Consider the following 18,728-nt stretch of genomic DNA (forward strand, 5'->3'; position numbering starts at 1 on the left):
AATGACAATTTTCTTTAAATATGGGGGGAAAATCCATGATCTATTATATTATTCATATTCTTGGAAAATGCTACAAGCAGAATTTGAAAGTAAAATGGCTTTAAAAGAATACATGAACATGACTAATCCCTGTGCATGAAAAGTTAAGTTCATACAGACCCAGGGAATCTTACGGAACTGGTTGTTACGTGCATAGGATATGTGAAGACTATTCTGGAAACCCCAATGTCATATTTTATGTTTGTAGTCTCTATCTTGTTCAGTGAAGTTGAGTACAGTTCTTTCTCCAATTACAATTTTACTCCTTTTGTGAAACTAAGTTTGTTTTGAAATTTTATAGTCTATATTATTCTCCACTTTGGTGAATCCGACAGTAAGTTTGAAAATTCACACTAAGTGATTTTTGTTAACATCTAGGTACTCTGAAGAGAATGACATTCATTTAGACTTAGATCTCTGAATCTACAGTTCTACCCGGAGTTTCTCTTTGTTTTTTTTTTTTTTTAAGATTTTATTTATTCATGAGAGACACACACACACAGAGAGGCAGAGACACAAGGCAGAGGGAGAAGCAGGCTCCATGCAGGGAGTCTGACATGGGACTCAATCCCCGGTCTCCAGATTATGCCCTGGGCTGAAGGCAGTGCTAAACCACTGAGCCACCGGGGCTGTCCTCTACCTAGAGTTTCTAAGTATGAAGTTATTAAAAGGGACTTCTGAGAGTCAAGTCCAAAGACTAAAAGTACTCCAAACTTCTTTCCCATGTATGATCAACAAAACTTCCAGCTCCAATAAAAACTAACCACACAACATCTACAGAGAAGACTCCATGCTTATGGCTATTGCTTGTAATAGGATACTATCTTTATATAAATATTTGTACTGATGATAAAGATCACTTGAACATACAGAAGAAAATCCATGATTCTCCATGTGAGGAGTTTCTGGCTGGTAGATAGTGAAGTCACTGGCCAGTGCCAAGTTATTCTCCCTTCACTTTGCTGATATATACAGTTAAGACCAGATGAGAAAAGAATATTGACAATAGTAATTTCCTTCTTGATTCAAACTTTGTATTAGTACCTTTACCACAGTAATCTCAAAGATCCATGAAAATAACTAAACTCTCATAAAAAGTAGACAACTTCGATATTTTAAGTTATACATTTACCAGTAAGTGCCTGCCCCTTGAGAAGTTAGATCCATTCCATCTACACCATAGCTATCATCATCCATGATCTTGGATAGACCAAAATCAGTGATTTTGATTTCTCCACATGCTGTGCCATCTACTAGAAGGATATTTCCTAAGAACAAAATACAAAGTTTTTTTAATGATACATGCGTGAAAAACATTTACTACTTTAGCTGACATTGGGGGAACAGCTATATATTTAAAATACCTAGTTAAAAATGTAAAATTATAATTTTATTTTATAGATTTTATCTATCCATTCATGAGAGAGAGAGAGAGAGAGAGAGAGAGAGAGGCAGAGGGAGAAGCAGGCCCCACCCAGGGATCCCAATGTAGGACTCAATCCCGGGACCCCGGGATCACGCCCTGGGTTGAAGGCAGGAGATAAACTGCTGAGCCACCCAGGGATCCCCCTTAAAATAATTTTAAAATGTGGTGATTCAATGGGCATTATAAATTCTAGGGTTCCATGGACTTTAAAAAACTAAACCGAAAAGCATGTTTCTAAACTACGATTTTTGAAAACTATGGTCTTTAGAGCTTAAAAAATTGAGATAAATTTTATTAATTACCTGGCTTAAGATCATAATGTATAATAGGGGGTTTGATTTCATTGAGATATCTTAGTGCATTTACAATTTGCATTACAATAGACCTAGCTTCCTTCTCTGACATTAATTTATGTTGCTTCAGATAGAAATCCAAGTCATTGCCTTCACAGTACTCTAACACTGTACAAAACCTACAATGAAGAGGAAAAAAAAAAATCAGACATAAAATATTATTCAGTAATTCATTACTACAGTGATGAAATGAAGAGTATATATCATCATTACAGAATAGAGAAAGCAAAAGCAAACATTTTTTCTTAAAAACTAAATCCTTATATTCACTTACGTATCTGTATCCAACGAGAAATAATCATAGAGTTTAACTATCCTAGGGTGATCCAGTTCTTTGTGTATTCTATACTCTCTGCAGGCATGTCTACGGGAAGAGAGAGTATGTTTATTCTTCATGACTACTAACCGCATTTTGATTTAATAAAAACCAGAAAGAATTAATATTTACTTGTGGTAGTTTTCCTTCTTCTCATCCCTCCAGCTTTTATTAAGCTGGTGGATCTTCACAGCAGCATATCTTTGTTCATAAAGATCAAAAGCCTAGGATTCAAGGTATAGAACAGTTAGGACCAAAGACCAACTGAATAGCTGAAGAGATTTAAAAACATTTTTTTGGTGATTACAGTAATATGGAATTAGAATATACACTATATAGAGTTCAAAAACATATTTATTATTGGAAACAAGGCACAAATTCCATTATACTACATCAGTGAAAACTTGAATGTGAATTTTCACATTCAAGTTTCGTAAATGTCAATATATTGAACCAAGATAAAACAATAAAGCTGTTATTTGTTTTTTTAATATGGATTTGGCTCCTCTAGAGTGGCAAAAGCAGTAAGCAGCCAACAAAACAGATGGCTGTAATGTGTTTTTCATGGGCTGGATAAAGCAAACTTTTTCCTCTACCTTTCCTAGTGACTCCGCAATTCTTTAAAAATAAACAAGTTTATAACAATGTCCAAGTGTTTAAAAAATTCTAAACTCTAAACTTTGATTATGAAACTGTTCAAACATAACCATTTATCTACTACTCCTAACTACATCAATAATAATTCCTTAAATTCTCTTTTAATACCCAACTTTTTACTGGTTGCCTCAAAAAGAGGTTTTATATTGGTTTGTTCAAATCATCAGCCTATTTCTTACATAAAAAAAACACAACAACACTTGAATGTCATTAAGGGGAGATCTAATAATTTAGGTTCTGCTGTGATTTACAGACAAAGGTGTTCCTTTAAAAAAAATAAAACATTTAGAATTTACAAAGAAGGTTCTCAGTCCCTACTCTCATCAACTTAACCTAAAAGTAAACAGGAAAGATAAACTGCTTGTCACAAAATTTTTAAGAGCTTAAGATCAGAAATAATATAGGATACAGTAGTTAAGAATATTCATTTTGGAGTCAGATAAACTTATCAGCTACAGAACTTTGTGCTTATATCCTCTCTTAGCCTCAGTCTCATTTATAAATAAGATTGGATTGCTGAGAGGATTAAATGGGATGAAACACAAAGTGTCAAACATTAGCTAATTACATTATTAAAACCTTAAAGAAATAGAAAATAAAAATAAAAGGTCATGTGAGAGAATGCAAAAAAGCTAAAAGAGTAATAGAAAATAAAATTTTAGGTACACTAATAAAAATTATCAATATATACTGACTGATAATTATATATGACATGTCTTTTCCCCAAAATTAGAAGAATAAAGTATACCTTTCCCATGAGGCTAATATGGTAATTACTGAGCAACTGATTCAATATTTTCCACCTTGGTGTAGAGAAAAGTCTGTATTTTCTTGACTAAAAATCTGCTGCTTTGTTTTCCAGTGTACCTGGCAAGCATGAAAAAGCTTTGAGGGGCTGGAGAAAGTGGTCTTTAGTATTTAGGTCAGTACTAAAGATTCAAGTTATTCAAGGCCCCAATCTGCATTTCCTATTTCCTATATAAGCCCTTTCTTTAAAAAGAAAAGCCCCTCTTAGCCCCTATGTGTGATATTAAAAACAGTGCAAATACTATAGGGCAGTGGCAGAAAGTTGTTATGAAAGGTGTAAGCAAGCTCAGAAGCTGGGCAACTTTAAGGCTAAACTAGTGCTGGTGATTTTCAGATCCAGAGTAAGCTATTATGATCTACGTTGTGGCCTGAGTAAGCCTACTTGAACCATTAAGTGCTTGGGGATGAACTACTATTTGAATCAGAGAACCAGGAACTGGAGGAGAGCTCACAGATCACTCCTGACGGGTGAGGAAGGTTAGAACCATGATGCTTAAGGCTTAACAACTTAACAAAACAACTTAACAGAAACAAAATGGTTCACAGTTGAACAAAGATCAGAACTGAGGTTTTCTGAAGCCAAATCCCGTATTATATTCCAGAGTCAGAACCAGAATTCAGGTTTGTCTTCAGTAAAACAAGAAGGCACAGTCCTTGCCTCACTGAACAGTGAGGACTTCTTATAATCCGATGAGTTTACCTTTGCAAAGCACCAATGTTCCTGTGACATAGCTCATCTAATCATTACAACAATCCAGGGCGCCTGGGTGGCTCAGTTAGTTGAGTGTCCAACTCCTCGTTTCAGCTCAGATCAAGATAGCTGGGTCCTAGGATCGAGCCCCGAGAAAGGCTCTGTGCTCAGCATAGAGTCTACTCAAGTTTCTCTCTCTCTCTCTGTGTCTCTTCCCCCTGCCCTCCCTCTCTCTCAAAAATATGTAAATAAATCTTAAAAAAAAAAAAAAAACTACAGCAATCCTATGATGTAGGCACTATTATTATTCCCAAGAGGATGACTGAGGCAGAGGATAGTAAGTCATAAACTCAAGTACATACAATTAGTAAACAGTAGTCAGAACTAGTCAGGACTCAAACCCAGCTTATCTGGTTTCAGAACCCAAGCTCTTAACCACTAACTATACTAATACATAACAAAAAACGCACAAAGTGTCAATGAGGAGCTATAAAAAGGAGACCCAGAGAGAACTCTCCTGTAGGAATTGAAGTTTAAGGTGAGGGTATGACCTTTAATAAGACTTCATCCTAACTAAGAACGAATAAGAAGCTCCTGGGGTTTATCAGCATGAGAGTGAGATGATCAGATTGCACTTTATAAAAAGGCCAATCCAGCTACAGCACACATCAATAACTGGAGAAGTTCAAGGTGATTAGCTTGGAGGTTCAGGCAGTAATGCAAATAAGAGACAAGGAAGCCTTGAGCTAAGAGAGGAGAAAGGTTGTTGCTGGATTTAAGAGAGCTTAATGACATCAGTAGCTGTGGGCACCAGGGACTGGTTTTATGTTGAGGGAAGGATGGTCTCTAAGTTTTTCACTTGAGGGATGGGGCAGAAGGATGGCACTGCTATGTATTTAAGTGGGCAACAGCGTTAGAAGAAAAGGTTTTGAGGAAAAGGAAAATAATTTCTAGGTCAGACCTGAGTGTGCAGTGCCTATGAAGCATCCTTGTGAGATAAAAGGACTAAATCATGTACACGAACAGGTATGGAGCTCAGAAGGAAAGTGTAGAATGGAGATTACATACATTGCTACAGTAATGGCTTTTTCATGAGAGTGAAAATCCCTTTTGGACTTTTTCTGGTTAGGGAAAACAGGCACTAATGTAGTCTTTCCTGGAAAAGTGAAGAGGCCTAACAAACTTTGGCAAGTAGGGGATATACTTCCCTTTACGCCATTGTGGCTTATGAAAGGTTTCATTGGATCCTATGGTCTACTTTTGGATAGCTGGGAAAATCTGTATTTGAAAAGGAGAATACAGAATGATAAAAGACCTTAGGAACTATAATTTTTTTTTAAAGATTTATTTATTTGATAGAGGGAGAGGGCATGCACAAGCACGTGTATGAGCAGGAGGAGGAGCAGAGAGGAGGACAAGCAGACTCCCTGCTGAGAGCTAAACTGACCCTATGACCCTGATATTATGACCTTGAGCCCAAATCAAGAGTCAAATGCTTATTAACCAACTGAGTCACTCAGGCACCCCAGGAGCTACAAAATTTAAAGGCTGGGCAGAAAAATACAATGTAAAGTGAAAACAGACAGATACAAAACACTGAATATGGTGACTAAAAATTTTTCAATATTTATACAGGTGCATTTGAGAAACAATGGCCTTAAAATAGGAAGAGGTTTGGGTAAATTCAGGACACTTAAGACTTGTGACATATGTTTAAAATTAAGGGGTACAATCTTTCCATAAATGTGCATTAAATGGCGACCTGCTTCTCTTGATTCTAATGATTGTTATTTGTAATGGATTGGCTACTGGTAATGAGATACCAGGTATCAGGTGTTGTACAAGGAGAGTCTCCAGACTCTTGAAATAAGACAACGTGAGACATCAGGCTTTTTGTAATGAGAGATGGGACATAAAATCAATAAAAAAATAATAAAATCATTCAATAAAAGACAAGCATTTCTTAACCATGTACTCCTATATCTTTGCTATTTTAGTATGAGGAACAGAAAAAAACTTATATTACCTTATACACTTCACTAAAGCCACCTCTACCAAGCAGATGAAGTAATAAATATCTTTCATTTAACGTTGGGTGATCTTTGAACCTTAAGGGTGGGAGAAAAAGACACTTAGGCACATAAAAACATATACAAAAAGGTTCCTTCCATAATAAACTTCCATACTCTCTCTTTACTCTGAGCTTTCTTTCTTTCTCACTCTACTGTTAATTTTGAATTCCATTCCATACCACTTTTCATTCTCCACCTGCACGACTACTTTTAATCTTAACTCTTTGGTGTTTGCTAAGCTTAAGATTTGTAGCTGAACATTCAAGTTCAATAACCAATAGCACTGATAAAAACTCACCAACTACTGTAATTCTAAGAACTTTATGAAATCCCACAACTAGGCAGTAGGAATGATTTCCTGTGGAAAAATATACTTTTATATTGGGAGTATGGTTAATCAAGATTTTATAGGAGTATTGACATATGATTAAAAATAATTGCATGAAAAAAATAATTGTATGTATAAATTGGCCTTCATACATGATTAGATTTTACTGTCTTTGGACTTCTATAAATAAAATTTTAATTCCCAATTAATGAAATGAAAGTTTTAAAAAGAAACTTAGGAAAAAAAAACCACTCAGAGATAATACTCATTAGTATTTAACACTTATTGCTCCTGCTATATATTAAGCACTCACATGTATTAATTCATTCATTTCTCAACCAACTCTATGAAGCAGGCCTTGCTACTATCTCTTATTTTATAGATGAGGGCACCACTGCATAGAAAGCTTAAGTAACTTGCTCAGGTCAACAGTTAATACATGACAGGACTTAGCAGAAAAATGTGATTCCAAAATATGCACTCTTGAAATAAAAACAAAAACAATGAAAGCTTTATTAATTCCAGGAATAAATGTATTTTTAAATTCAAAATCAATTGAATATAGCTTTGACAATTTCTTTTCTTGAGGAACCTGTTAATAAAAGAGATTTCTGCTAAGGTGTGTGTGTGTGTGGTTTTTTTTGTTGTTGTTTTTTTGTTTTTTAAAGTAAACTCTACCCCCAATGTGAGGCTCAAACTCACAACCTGCAATCAAGAGTCGAATGCTCTACTAACTTAACTGAGCCAGCCAGGCACTCCTCTGTTTAGTTTTAAAGGAAATGTAAAGCTGTAACAATTCACTTAATTTTCATCAAGTGGACTAAGTCACATCCAGAAATAAATTTGAACATAATTTTCTGAAGAGCCAAGGGTAAATTAGTTTGGTCCTATCTGTTTTATTAGAATTTTCATCTGGTTACATTTTAGGTTATTCCATAACTGTATTATTTTCATTCACCTTATACATAGGAAGGATCTACATATTTATGAATTATACATACACAAGTGATCATGAATAGGCCTTCCCTTAAAAACAAGATATTCATAGTTCAAAAGACAAACTGGCCATTTCCAATTGTGATATTCATATTAGATCACGAAGCTTTAAATGACAAGTCTTACAGATAAAGTATAAAAAGACACTCTTCCTCTCCATCAATCAAATCCAAGTAGTACCTTGCTTAATTTCAGTCTTCTTCATAAAACTCCCACCAGTCCATAGTTATTTTCTCTTCTTTTGAGTTCCATTAGCATTTAATATCTATGGCACCCATTTTGATAAGCAGGGATAAGGGCAGAGGATGTGACTTTAATTTTTATTTTTTCTAAAGTTTTTGCATAAATCCTTTTAGTTGAAATAATTTCAACTATGGCTTACTGAGATCCTGTTAGTTGAAATAATTTCTCCTTCACTATGTAATATTAACTTTGATATTCAGTCAACAAATATTCATTTTGTGTCTAGCATATGCCAGGCACTGGTCTAGGCTCTGGGGATATAGCAAGAACAAAATGAAGTCTCTGCTCTCGTGTAGCTTACATTCTAATGTGAGGAGACAGACAATAAAAAAAATAAAACTGTAATTCCAGGTAGTGAAAAATGCTATGAAAAAATAAAGCAAGGCAAAGATAATGAGAGAGGGGATGGAGTGAGGCAAGACTACTATCTTATACAGGGTGGCCTAAGGACAGCCTCTCTAATGATCATTTGGAGTGAAATAAAGAGTAAGGCACTCAGATATTTGAAAAGAACACTTCAGGCAGAGGAAATGGCAAGGACAAAAGTCCTGAGATGGGAATGTGCTAAATAAACATGTTCGAGGGGCCAGCTTATCTACATTATAAATGAGGGGAGGATGACAGAGATGCTGGTGGTGAGGTGGCCAGAGATGAGATAATACATGGCCTTCTGAGCATGGGAAGGACTTTGGATCTTTTTCTAAGTGCTCTGAGAAGCCCCCCAACAAGGAAATACTGTGTTTATGCTCTCCATAGGAGAGAAAACTTTTATCATGTAAAACTTTAAAATATGAATAATGACTCACTGCGAATTATCTTCATTATTTATTCTTTTGAGCTCTCGAATGTGAAGATTTCTGACTCTTTCCAAACGTTCAAGTTCTGCCTGGATTTCTGCCTCTTCCTGAAAATGAAGAGAGGGGACTATAACAAGCTCAATTTATTTGCAATATAAAAAAGATATTTTTACCCATGCATCAATTTATTTTACAGTGACAGGAAGAATAGTATATTATAAAGTACCACTGAGTTAAAAGACCAAAGTGCACTTTTCAATGCCTGAAAGATGGAAAGAGATACGGCAAAGCCTATTTCAAGAAACCATCCTCCACATAAAAATCTATACCTAATGAGATGCTGAGTTTTATTCTGTAGTACAAGAAATCTATTTTTATAATATCTAAACTGAAAATGACTGCAAGGTTGTTGAAACTGACTTATAATACAAAATGAGATGAAAGTTTTATTTCTGGTACATCCCAATTTTAATTTAAGAGGGAATAATTTAGTAATACAAAACAAATGAAATGAATGTATTTTACAATAGTCAAAAAAGGAAGAAAGGAAGAAGACAGAACTGATTATTTCTAGTCCTTACAATGTTTGAAATACACAAACACACACACACACACGCAATCTGACTACTGATAAATCCCACTGTCATCTTAGAGATTCTAAAACAAAAATTATATGGATAGCTGTGGTAGATCCTCAGTTATCAGAGTAGCTCTAGGCAAATCCTAAAGAAATTAAACATTTAATATAAAAATTTTGGTATTTTTCATGTCTCAAAATAGACAATTTTGAGAACATTAAAAAAAAAATTAGACCTCAAATTAACCACCACCCATCTTACACATCTCTTTGATTTGTTAATATAAATAAATTTGAATACTACATAAGGGACAAATAAAATACATCAAACTTCAGGGCAAAATTCTAGAAATGCCCAATTTTATAGTATTTCTGAATATTTGTTGAGTAAATAAACAAACTGCCTTGGCCTAAATGTATACCCATTACCATTATAAATCTACACTACATGGAATAGAGGTTGTTTTTGAATATCAGATGTAAATATTTCTGTATTAGCACCTTTTCCTTTAATGATTTATCTTCTGATTTAAAAAATCCTTTATCTAAAAAATACTTCTGAAGTTTACATTGAAAATATAAGTATCATTTCATTCCAAAGCAAACAGTAAGCGATATAAAGGCTATAATACCTTTATCTAAGCTTAACCTTAAAGGAATATTCTAAGTATGATGAAGAAAAACAAATGTTCACAGATTAAAAAAACTAAATCTAAAAGTATGCTGTTTGTATTCCACTTGACCCTTAAAGTTATTTTTATTATTTTAAAATGAAACTCAACTGCTACTTGTTGCAGAGGTATTTAATATAGAGTAGGCATTAGATGATAAATAGAAACTTTCAAAATAGATTTAAGTGAAAATAAATCTTTCTAGAATTTTGGGGAAATTTTTTTGAAATACATACATTAAACAGATTGTCTTAATGTAACTGAAATATCTTCATTAATACAGTTTCAGTCACAAATATTTATTTTAATGAAAAAAGAAAAGGTAATACTCTAGGGGATTAAATAATTGAACACTCATTATATAGACAGGAAACAGATTAAAAACCTTTGGAACAAGACTCAAATCACTGCTTAATTGCCTTAATTAGTCATATAAAGTAAAATAAGAAACTAGCTATACAGGTATGTCTATGAAAAAATTCAAATTCATTTATACCACAGAAGGTAGAAAGTGGTAACCTTTTCTTTCCATATTACTAACATTTGTGGTCTTAAAATTTGCCATTACTTTGATTCTTACACATGTAGGAAGGTACTAAACAGTTAGTAGGTTTGTAGAATTTTAAATATCCAATAAAACTATGAGATGTCTATTTGGATACCTACTGAAATAACTTTTAACTTTTATTTGAAATTGTGGTATGGGGATACTATTTCAAAAGAGAATTTATAGAAATTAAATAAATGTATGAGATTCAACTAGGTTGTTGATACACATAATTACATTTGCTTACTATTTTTGGTAATCTTCAGAGGTCTATACAATGGCAGTAACCAATATTACAAAATAAATACTTGTTAAAGTAAAATATATGTCTATGTCAGTTAAGGAAACTTTTTTTGTCCTCTATAAAACATGGCAGGCATGTCCCATAAAATCTTACAATCCAAAAGCACAGGCAAGATGCATTTGGCTTGAATTATAAAGTTTACAGAAAAAAACAAAATGTCAGAAGCACTAAGGAAAAAAAAAAAAAAAAAAAAAGCTGGATCCTAAGTATTTAAGAGGAAATATCAAGGGAAGGAACTATGACCAAGTGTTTTTTTTTTTAATACCCGAGTCTTAAATACCAATAGACATAAAGTTTCCATAGTCAGTGAAATAGATTTACATCTTCCATATTGTAATTTAATATTTATTCCACACATCTTGGACCTTAAACCAAAGTGACAAACTTCTGGGGGAAAGATAATTCTGCAACTCTTAAGTAATTTCTCTTAAACTCCACTGGAAAAAAAAAAGTATACATAACTGTTATGTACTGAAGGTCTGTGTTCCCCTCAAATTTATATGCTTAAGCCCTGAACCCCCAGAGTGATGGTATTTGTAGATGGGGCCTTTGGGAATTAGAATTAGGTTAGGTCATGAAGGCAGAGCCCTCCTGATGGGATTAGTGGCTTTGTAAGGAGGTAGGGGAGAGCGATCTAACCTCCCCTTCCTGTCCCATCTTTGTGGGAGCACAGAGAACTGGACATGTGAGGACTTGAGAAGGCAGCCATCTAAAACTAGAAGAAATAGATCCTCACAAGAAACTGAATCCTGCTGGATTGGATGGACCCTGGTCTTGGATTTCCAGCTTCCAGAACTGTGAGAAAATTAATTTCTGTTGTTTAAGACACCTAGTCTACGGTATTTTGCTATGGTAGCCCAAACAGATTAATACACACACTTTCCGCTAATGTTAGGGCAATATGGCCTAGTACCCTTTCCTTATACAAATGGGCAAAGCCCAGTTTTGGTATGGAACCAGGGAACAACAGTCTAGAATACAGTAGTCTCATCAACTAATTTATATTCAGTGCAGTCATTTCCAAAGATATATCCTGTAAACTACATTCTCCTTGCTTGAGATCAACAATCTCTGGGCCGTCCTCAGAATTAATCATTTTCAGAGGGTTCAGGAGAAGCAAGTATGACCCAGACTTACAAGTGACCTGGATTCATTACAGAATGGAATCCTCAAACCCGTGGCAAAACTAGGCCAGGTTACTAAAATACAAGAGACATAACTCAAATAGATAGAGTGGGCTTAATAATACCAACTCTTAAGTCATCCACTAGCTGAGCAGTTAAAGCAGAGGTCTAGAAGAAACAAAGATATAGATAGCATCTCTGGAAAAGAACCGATCTTGGTTGGCACATTATGCTGTACAAGGGACATGAGTAAGAACAGATTTTGAGAGAGAGAGGTAGGTTTGATGATCACATACAACTTTTCTGTTAAAACAGAAAAGATACAGCAATGGACAATTTGACGGTATTTTAAAATAAGCTCTTAATATTCTGAATTAAAACCCAAGTCATACAAGTATGCAACAACAGATCTCAATATTGCCTCACAGTTTAACCTGCAAAACACACCACCTTAAAAACTTTTAACTTTTAAATTTTTATATGGAAGGCAAATTCCAAGGGCAACTTAACCAAAATGGTTTGTCTTTCAGCATAAGTTTGACATCGATATGCTTTCTATTTGTAGGCGAATTCTTTTTTGGCATCTTAATGTCCCCTCGGCTCACCATTCTAAGGCAATAGTATATGTAAAAATGCCAGGTTAAAACTGTTAGATGGATTTTTGAGCATTCCCCATAATGGTAATTTTTAAAAAAGCAATTATTAAAAGAAAGGTGGGGTGTGTAGGCATTAAAGCTATAAAGCTTTAAGAGTTATAAAATGCATTTTCACATGTAAAACTGATACATCTCCTGAAACAATTAAACATACTAGTTTAAATTTCTTTAACAAATCTTGAGTATGTTACATATTATATCCACAAAAACCCTATTTCAAAGAGCTGCTTTTTTTCTTTTCTTTTTTTTTTTTTTTTTAAGATTTTATTTATTTATTTGAGAGAGAGACAGCAGCAGAAATAGCGACCAGGTAGGAAAGGGAGAAGCAGGCTCCCCGCTGTGCAGGGAGCCCAATGTGGGGCTTGATCCCAGGACCCTGGATCATGACCTGAGTGAAAGGCAGACACTTAATCAACTTAGCCACCCACGTTCCCCAAAGAGCTGCTTTTTGAGACAAGCCAAGATAAGAAAGTATTTTGATCTTGCCTATAATCAATGAGAGTTGGTAACAAAGAAATTCTGTAGAGTGTATTATGAAGATGGCAGAAGACAAGAAAAGCTGATCACTTTGAACAGTCTACTCAACAGCACTATATAACATTACTTGGTCGAGGAAAACTAATTAAGAATGAGGTTTCAAAAAGTTTAACTCCAAATTCATTTTAGTAATATGAACAAGATTAATCCCTCAAAAGTTGGTATCTGCAGGTCAAATTTTTTTAATTTCATAAACCATAATGTCATTCTAAAAGTTTATCACCAGGAAAGTGACAGGTGAAATTAACAAAAGGCACTATTAAAAGCTAATGGAGAGGGCACTGCAGAAAAGAAGAAAATTATTAACAATTTACTTCACCTTTATCCTTACGTCCCCAGGTTATTTCTATTATATGCTTTCAAATACTTTAAATATGGATATGAGATACATGAACCATTGGAAATATGAATCAACCAACAAACTGAAAGACCCCACAGATAAAGCAAGTTTGAACTTATAGAGATAATCCTATTTTTGCTTGAATACGATTGTATAGATTGAAAATTGGGTAGGAGGCGGCGAGGGGACAAAAATTATGAAATTCCTGGGAGGCAGGGTTCATTCCTGACTATATAAATGCTTTCTTACTCCCCCCTCTCCAATCACTGAGCTGGTTCTTACTGATGAGCATACTGTATCTCCCTCAGATCTATTTCACTGGTGTAATTATTTTAGAACCTTAATGTTTTCCTGTCTCTACACTTCATTTCCTTCTTTTTAGGGAGAGGGTGTGAGGTGTGGAGGTGGGGGTGGTATTTTATTCTCTTTTCAAATGCATAAATACATACATTAAAACCCGAGAGGGCAGCCCGGGTGGCTCAGCGGTTTAGCACCGCCTTCGGTCCAGGGCGCAATCCTGGAGACCCGGGATCGAATCCCACGTCAGGCTCCCTGCATGGGGCCTGCTTCTTCCTCTCCCTGTGTCTCTGCCTCTCTCTCTCATGAATAAATAAATCTTAAAAAAACAAAACCCTGAGAATAACTGTTAAAATAGGTTTGATTCTGTCAGTTCCCCCATTTTATTTAAACAAAACAAAATAAAAACCTTTCCAGCAGCAAATAAATTTAACAATTCAACTGACTGGCAAAATTCAAATTATTTAGTACACTTCTCGAAAAAGGAATTGCAGCTGCTGTATTAGATATTACTTGATGTTAAACACGAACCAGATGCTGACATCACGCCACAGCACGTACGGGCACCATGCCTTACAGACTACTGTAGTCCTTTCCCCTGCTGCCTGCTTCCTTTGAACCTTTTTCAGGATTTGGGTGGATTCACAGACTTTTTTTTTTTTTAAAGTATGAAATGATTTAACTTTCTACACAATGATGGGAAGAGCCCAGTCTTCTAGACTCTCTTGACATACATGAATATACAGGTGACCCTTAAACATGGGTTTAAACTGCACGGGTCGACCTATAGGCAGATTTTTTTCAACAAATACAGTAAAGTACTGTAACTATATTCTCCTTATAATTTTAATAATGTTTTCTTTTCTCTAGCTTATTGTAAGAATACAACATATAATATAGAAAATTTGTGTTAATTGACTGCTTATGTTATTGATTAAGTCTTCTGGTTAACAGTAGGCTATTAGTTTAATTTTGGGGGAGGCAAGTTATTAGTAGGCTATTAGTAATTAGATTTTGGGGATGCAGAGTTTTGTACCCATGGGGGTGGAGGAGGGTTGATGTTCTTAATCCCTGAACTGTTCAAGCGTCAACTGTAAATGACATGGAGTTATAGTTCTGATTGGGAAGGGCCGGTGGCCAAGCAGTTTTCTTTTTTTGTGAAATAGTGATCTCTAGACTGAATTTACAAACATGATTAATTAAACTCTGCTCTAACCAATGGCTAACATGACTTCTAAAATTCTGTTCAAAATTTTAAAAATTCCATTCTCTATAAAACTGGATTAATATTAAACATTACAGAAGCAAAACACATTTTATGTCTAAATTTTCATTTTGGAAAAAAAAATAAAATAAATTTTCATTTTGGTAATTGAAAATCTACTACTGAGTTAAGACATATGACTGTAAATGGGCAAACACAGAGCAAAGAATGTTTATGGATACATAATAAGAGTTGGAGGTAATATATGAACAATGGAGTTTTCCTATCTACAGTCTGTCCCATGTTCTCTCAGCATAGTCATCTTTTATAGACAACTACTCATTTTTAAAAGGGAAGCAGTAGTAAGGACAGAATGTCAAGTTTAGAATTCTAACATTCTTCTTGGCACTTTTCTTGCCTACACATGCCAAGAAGTCAAGAACCTCATCACATTCTTCATGGGCTTAATCATGATCTTTTCTACTATAATGCATTTTCACCAGACTTCCATGGAAAATTATTGTCTATACAATAGCATCTTTTCTTATGTTTTGGAGAAATATAATGTACAATGTGGTTGGCTTTAATTGAGAGAAGAATTCCCAAGAGATTTCTTCTAGTCATGGCCATGAATATAAAGGTGAATACACAGATTTAGAGATTAAATCCTCTAGAATTATACTGTTCATTATTTTCATATTTTTATTCAAACCTAAAGTGACAAGAAATGTCACATATGCAAACTTATTCTCTGTGGTTATACTAAGGACTTGATAAATCAGATGACAATGGTATTCTAGAAAGAAAGACCAAAGGAGATATCAAACTTCAAGAGTATTTGGGGGTCAATTCACCTAAAACCAATGCCCTGTATTCTCCACTGTTCAAAAGGCTTGTAGACAATCCATTGTCTTCCATTTCAACTAGTTGCAAGGTCCACTGTGAAGGAGTGAGAAAAGAGCTGTGTGCTTGTTCTTGACCTGTAAAGATTTCATCATGGAAGATTAATACTGATGCTGCTGCTGCCTGTTACTGGTTGTTTCTCTTTGCAGGTGCCAATATCGGTCAGAGAACAGGATTTCAGTGGCAGAGTTGTTGCTATACTGTTATCTCTTCAGAACGGAGGCACAAGGAGAGATGAATGCCACATCGCAAGGAGCAAAGGAGAGAGAGAGAAAGAAATGGTGTCAGGTGGCATGTTGGATGTGATTTTTGTTTTAGTAGAGATTGAGATGACTGCAAATTGTTTAGCTGATTCCTTCGGTCTGCAAAGATACATTTGTGTTGGTGCTGATGATTCTTGACTAATCCTGTTTCAATTACAAGTTGGTTATGTTTTTCCAAAAAAAAACTTATGGCACTTATATTCAGGACTTACAAATCTCTCTCTCTCTCACTCACTCATTCTCTTTCTTTTTCTTCCTCTCATGCACACACACAACTCAAACATATACATTATAAAGGCCAGTATCTACTAACACTATTTAATATTCCATACTGGGATGTCAAATTTTCTATATGCATTATTTTCCTTCAGCTAATCAGGTATTTTAAATCTAGAGGATGACAAAACTTGAAGACTAAAAAAAATAAAGAGCAACATACATCTGCATGCTGTTCACATCACACACTTGAGTAATAGCAGTGTCAAGACCGTTCTTAGTCCTCGTAACTTTCAAAATTCTTATTTCCTCATCATTTTGGGATACTATGATGGTTAACTTGTATCATTTAAATAAAATTATGACTACAGAGAGAATCTATTACAGGGATGATGGTTTTTCAGGAATTTTTTAAAAAAGTTATTTGTGTTAATTTAGTAATAATCCTAGAAAAGCATATCCATAGTTTTCTTCATTTCCAGAATAATCTAAACTATATAAACAAAAACCTAGCAGAATGCCTCACATCAAAAAGATAAATTCCCATAACTAGAATTTGTTGAAGACTGGTATCAAAACAGGATCGATCATAAAAGCTAATTGGCATATAATTTGTTAGTTTCCTTAAATCTATAGATTCCACATATGGCACAGGTACATAAAATAGGATAGTTAGTAGCCTTGCCTCAAAGAACCAACTTTTTAAAGACAGAAAATAATTTCCACTGCAACTACAAGCTTTTAATAAGGGATAACTGGGTAAGTTTGTACATAATTACCTCAAGCGAAAAGTTGTTTTTTAAAAACTGTTTCAGGAATAATTTGCATAGTCTCCACAGATTTTAGTATATAGTTCTCTGTTCTACTCTGTTAAATCCTAAAGCTACATAAAAGGCAAGACTATGTTAGAGAGTATTTATAGTTTTTATTTAAAAAATGTGCTTTTTCAGTTGACCTTTAAAAATAAATTTAGAGTGAAAAGCAATATACCAGCTAATAAGAAATATTCTACCTAATATAATAGTCACTAACAATACTCAAGGAAAATAATATGTGAGGGAAAGAGAGCATTTGTGTGAAAAACTTAACTGTTCTACTTTACCTGCAATGAAAACGAAGCATGTTTCTGAAAAAAACAAAAAGCAAACATCACCTCTATTCTAAGACCGATGCAAAGAAAGTTACAAGTGAATTAATTCTTCTGAATGAATACAAAGAATCAATGTGCAAATCTACATAAAATAGAAGAATTGTAGGAATAAGTATAGGTACCCTCCACTGGAATGGAAGTGGAAAAAGGTTCACATTTGGCTTTGCTGGTTACTAGCTGTATTAATTTTGACAAAACATAGGGAGAAGATCTTGGTATTCAAAAATTTAGCATTAATGTTCACTCTAGAATGGTTAAAACTTCAAAGTCCATAAAATGTAATATCATGTAATTTTTCTGAAATAGGAATTTGAATCATGCCTGTTATCAAGCAGAGTATGGATATAAGTCAATCACATAGTGAATGAGTGAGCAATGATTTCATAAAAATAACTGAAAATATTAAAGAATTCTTGATATATTAAAAAAAATGATGCTGCACAGTGACTTTCCTGATCTCAGAAAACAAAACTAGTAAGCCCTCAGCCCCAGAAACATCTGTTTATGTTAGCCACTGACTGACTTTTGGAGACTTCTGCTTAACTTTCATTCCTTACTCTAGCACTCTAATAGTTTTGGATTTATATTTCTAACCCTGCAGAATAGCACAGAATGTGAACTGAACTTTATGATTTATTCAATGGTAAATATACTTTTTTTCATACTTCAGTTTACCTATTCAATTACTATGATGATCTTTATAAAACACAAAGCACATCATAAATTATTCATTTCAAGAAAAAGAAAATAGGCCTTCTAGTCTCTCATGTCCAAACAACATAGGCTCAATGAAATAAGTTTTCTCTTTTGGTGCCCACAAATCTAATAATTTTACTGAACTTTAAGAGCTTTTATTAAAGACAGAGAGAGAGAGAGAGAGAGAGAGAGAGAGAGAATGCTGGGTCTCCAAATCTAAACTCTAAGCTGACACAGTATAGGTTAATTCCTGTGTAGGTTACAAGGACCTCAAATATTCACATATCAGAACCAGCCTATGATAGAAATTATATATTACAAGTTGAGCACAGTTCATGTCAGCTTAATAAGCCCTGGAGCATAGGGAGCTGATAAGATAGAGGCTATTACATCTTTTCTCTTGTTCTCTATGTGTTAAAAATGTCCAATCTACTTCTTTAGAAAACAGAATGACCTATTTTAATGGCCTATTTTCCAACCATGCTTTAGAATGCCAAATAAATTATTTTTAAAACACG

At 34.4% G+C, this 18,728-nt stretch overlaps 1 protein-coding gene across 4 annotated transcripts in view; it reads right to left on the reverse strand.

The window, feature by feature from the left end:
- Positions 1-18,728, reverse strand: part of TLK1 (tousled like kinase 1) — a 148,582-nt gene that overhangs the window by 11,777 nt on the left and 118,077 nt on the right. For 2 of the 4 annotated variants that reach the window (XM_072751901.1, XM_072751902.1), the window contains 7 exons: positions 17,467-17,490; positions 8,735-8,832; positions 6,316-6,397; positions 2,267-2,358; positions 2,093-2,182; positions 1,768-1,937; positions 1,172-1,307 (listed from right to left, as the gene is read on the reverse strand). In XM_072751901.1, coding sequence (XP_072608002.1) covers positions 1,172-1,307; positions 1,768-1,937; positions 2,093-2,182; positions 2,267-2,358; positions 6,316-6,397; positions 8,735-8,832; positions 17,467-17,490 — 692 coding nt within the window. The remainder of the gene's footprint in view (positions 1-1,171; positions 1,308-1,767; positions 1,938-2,092; positions 2,183-2,266; positions 2,359-6,315; positions 6,398-8,734; positions 8,833-17,466; positions 17,491-18,728) is intronic. The other 2 variants (XM_025994065.2, XM_072751903.1) reach the window with 1 other exon arrangement.

Source organism: Vulpes vulpes, chromosome 3, assembly GCF_048418805.1.
Source record: "Vulpes vulpes isolate BD-2025 chromosome 3, VulVul3, whole genome shotgun sequence".
NCBI lineage: Eukaryota > Metazoa > Chordata > Mammalia > Carnivora > Canidae > Vulpes > Vulpes vulpes.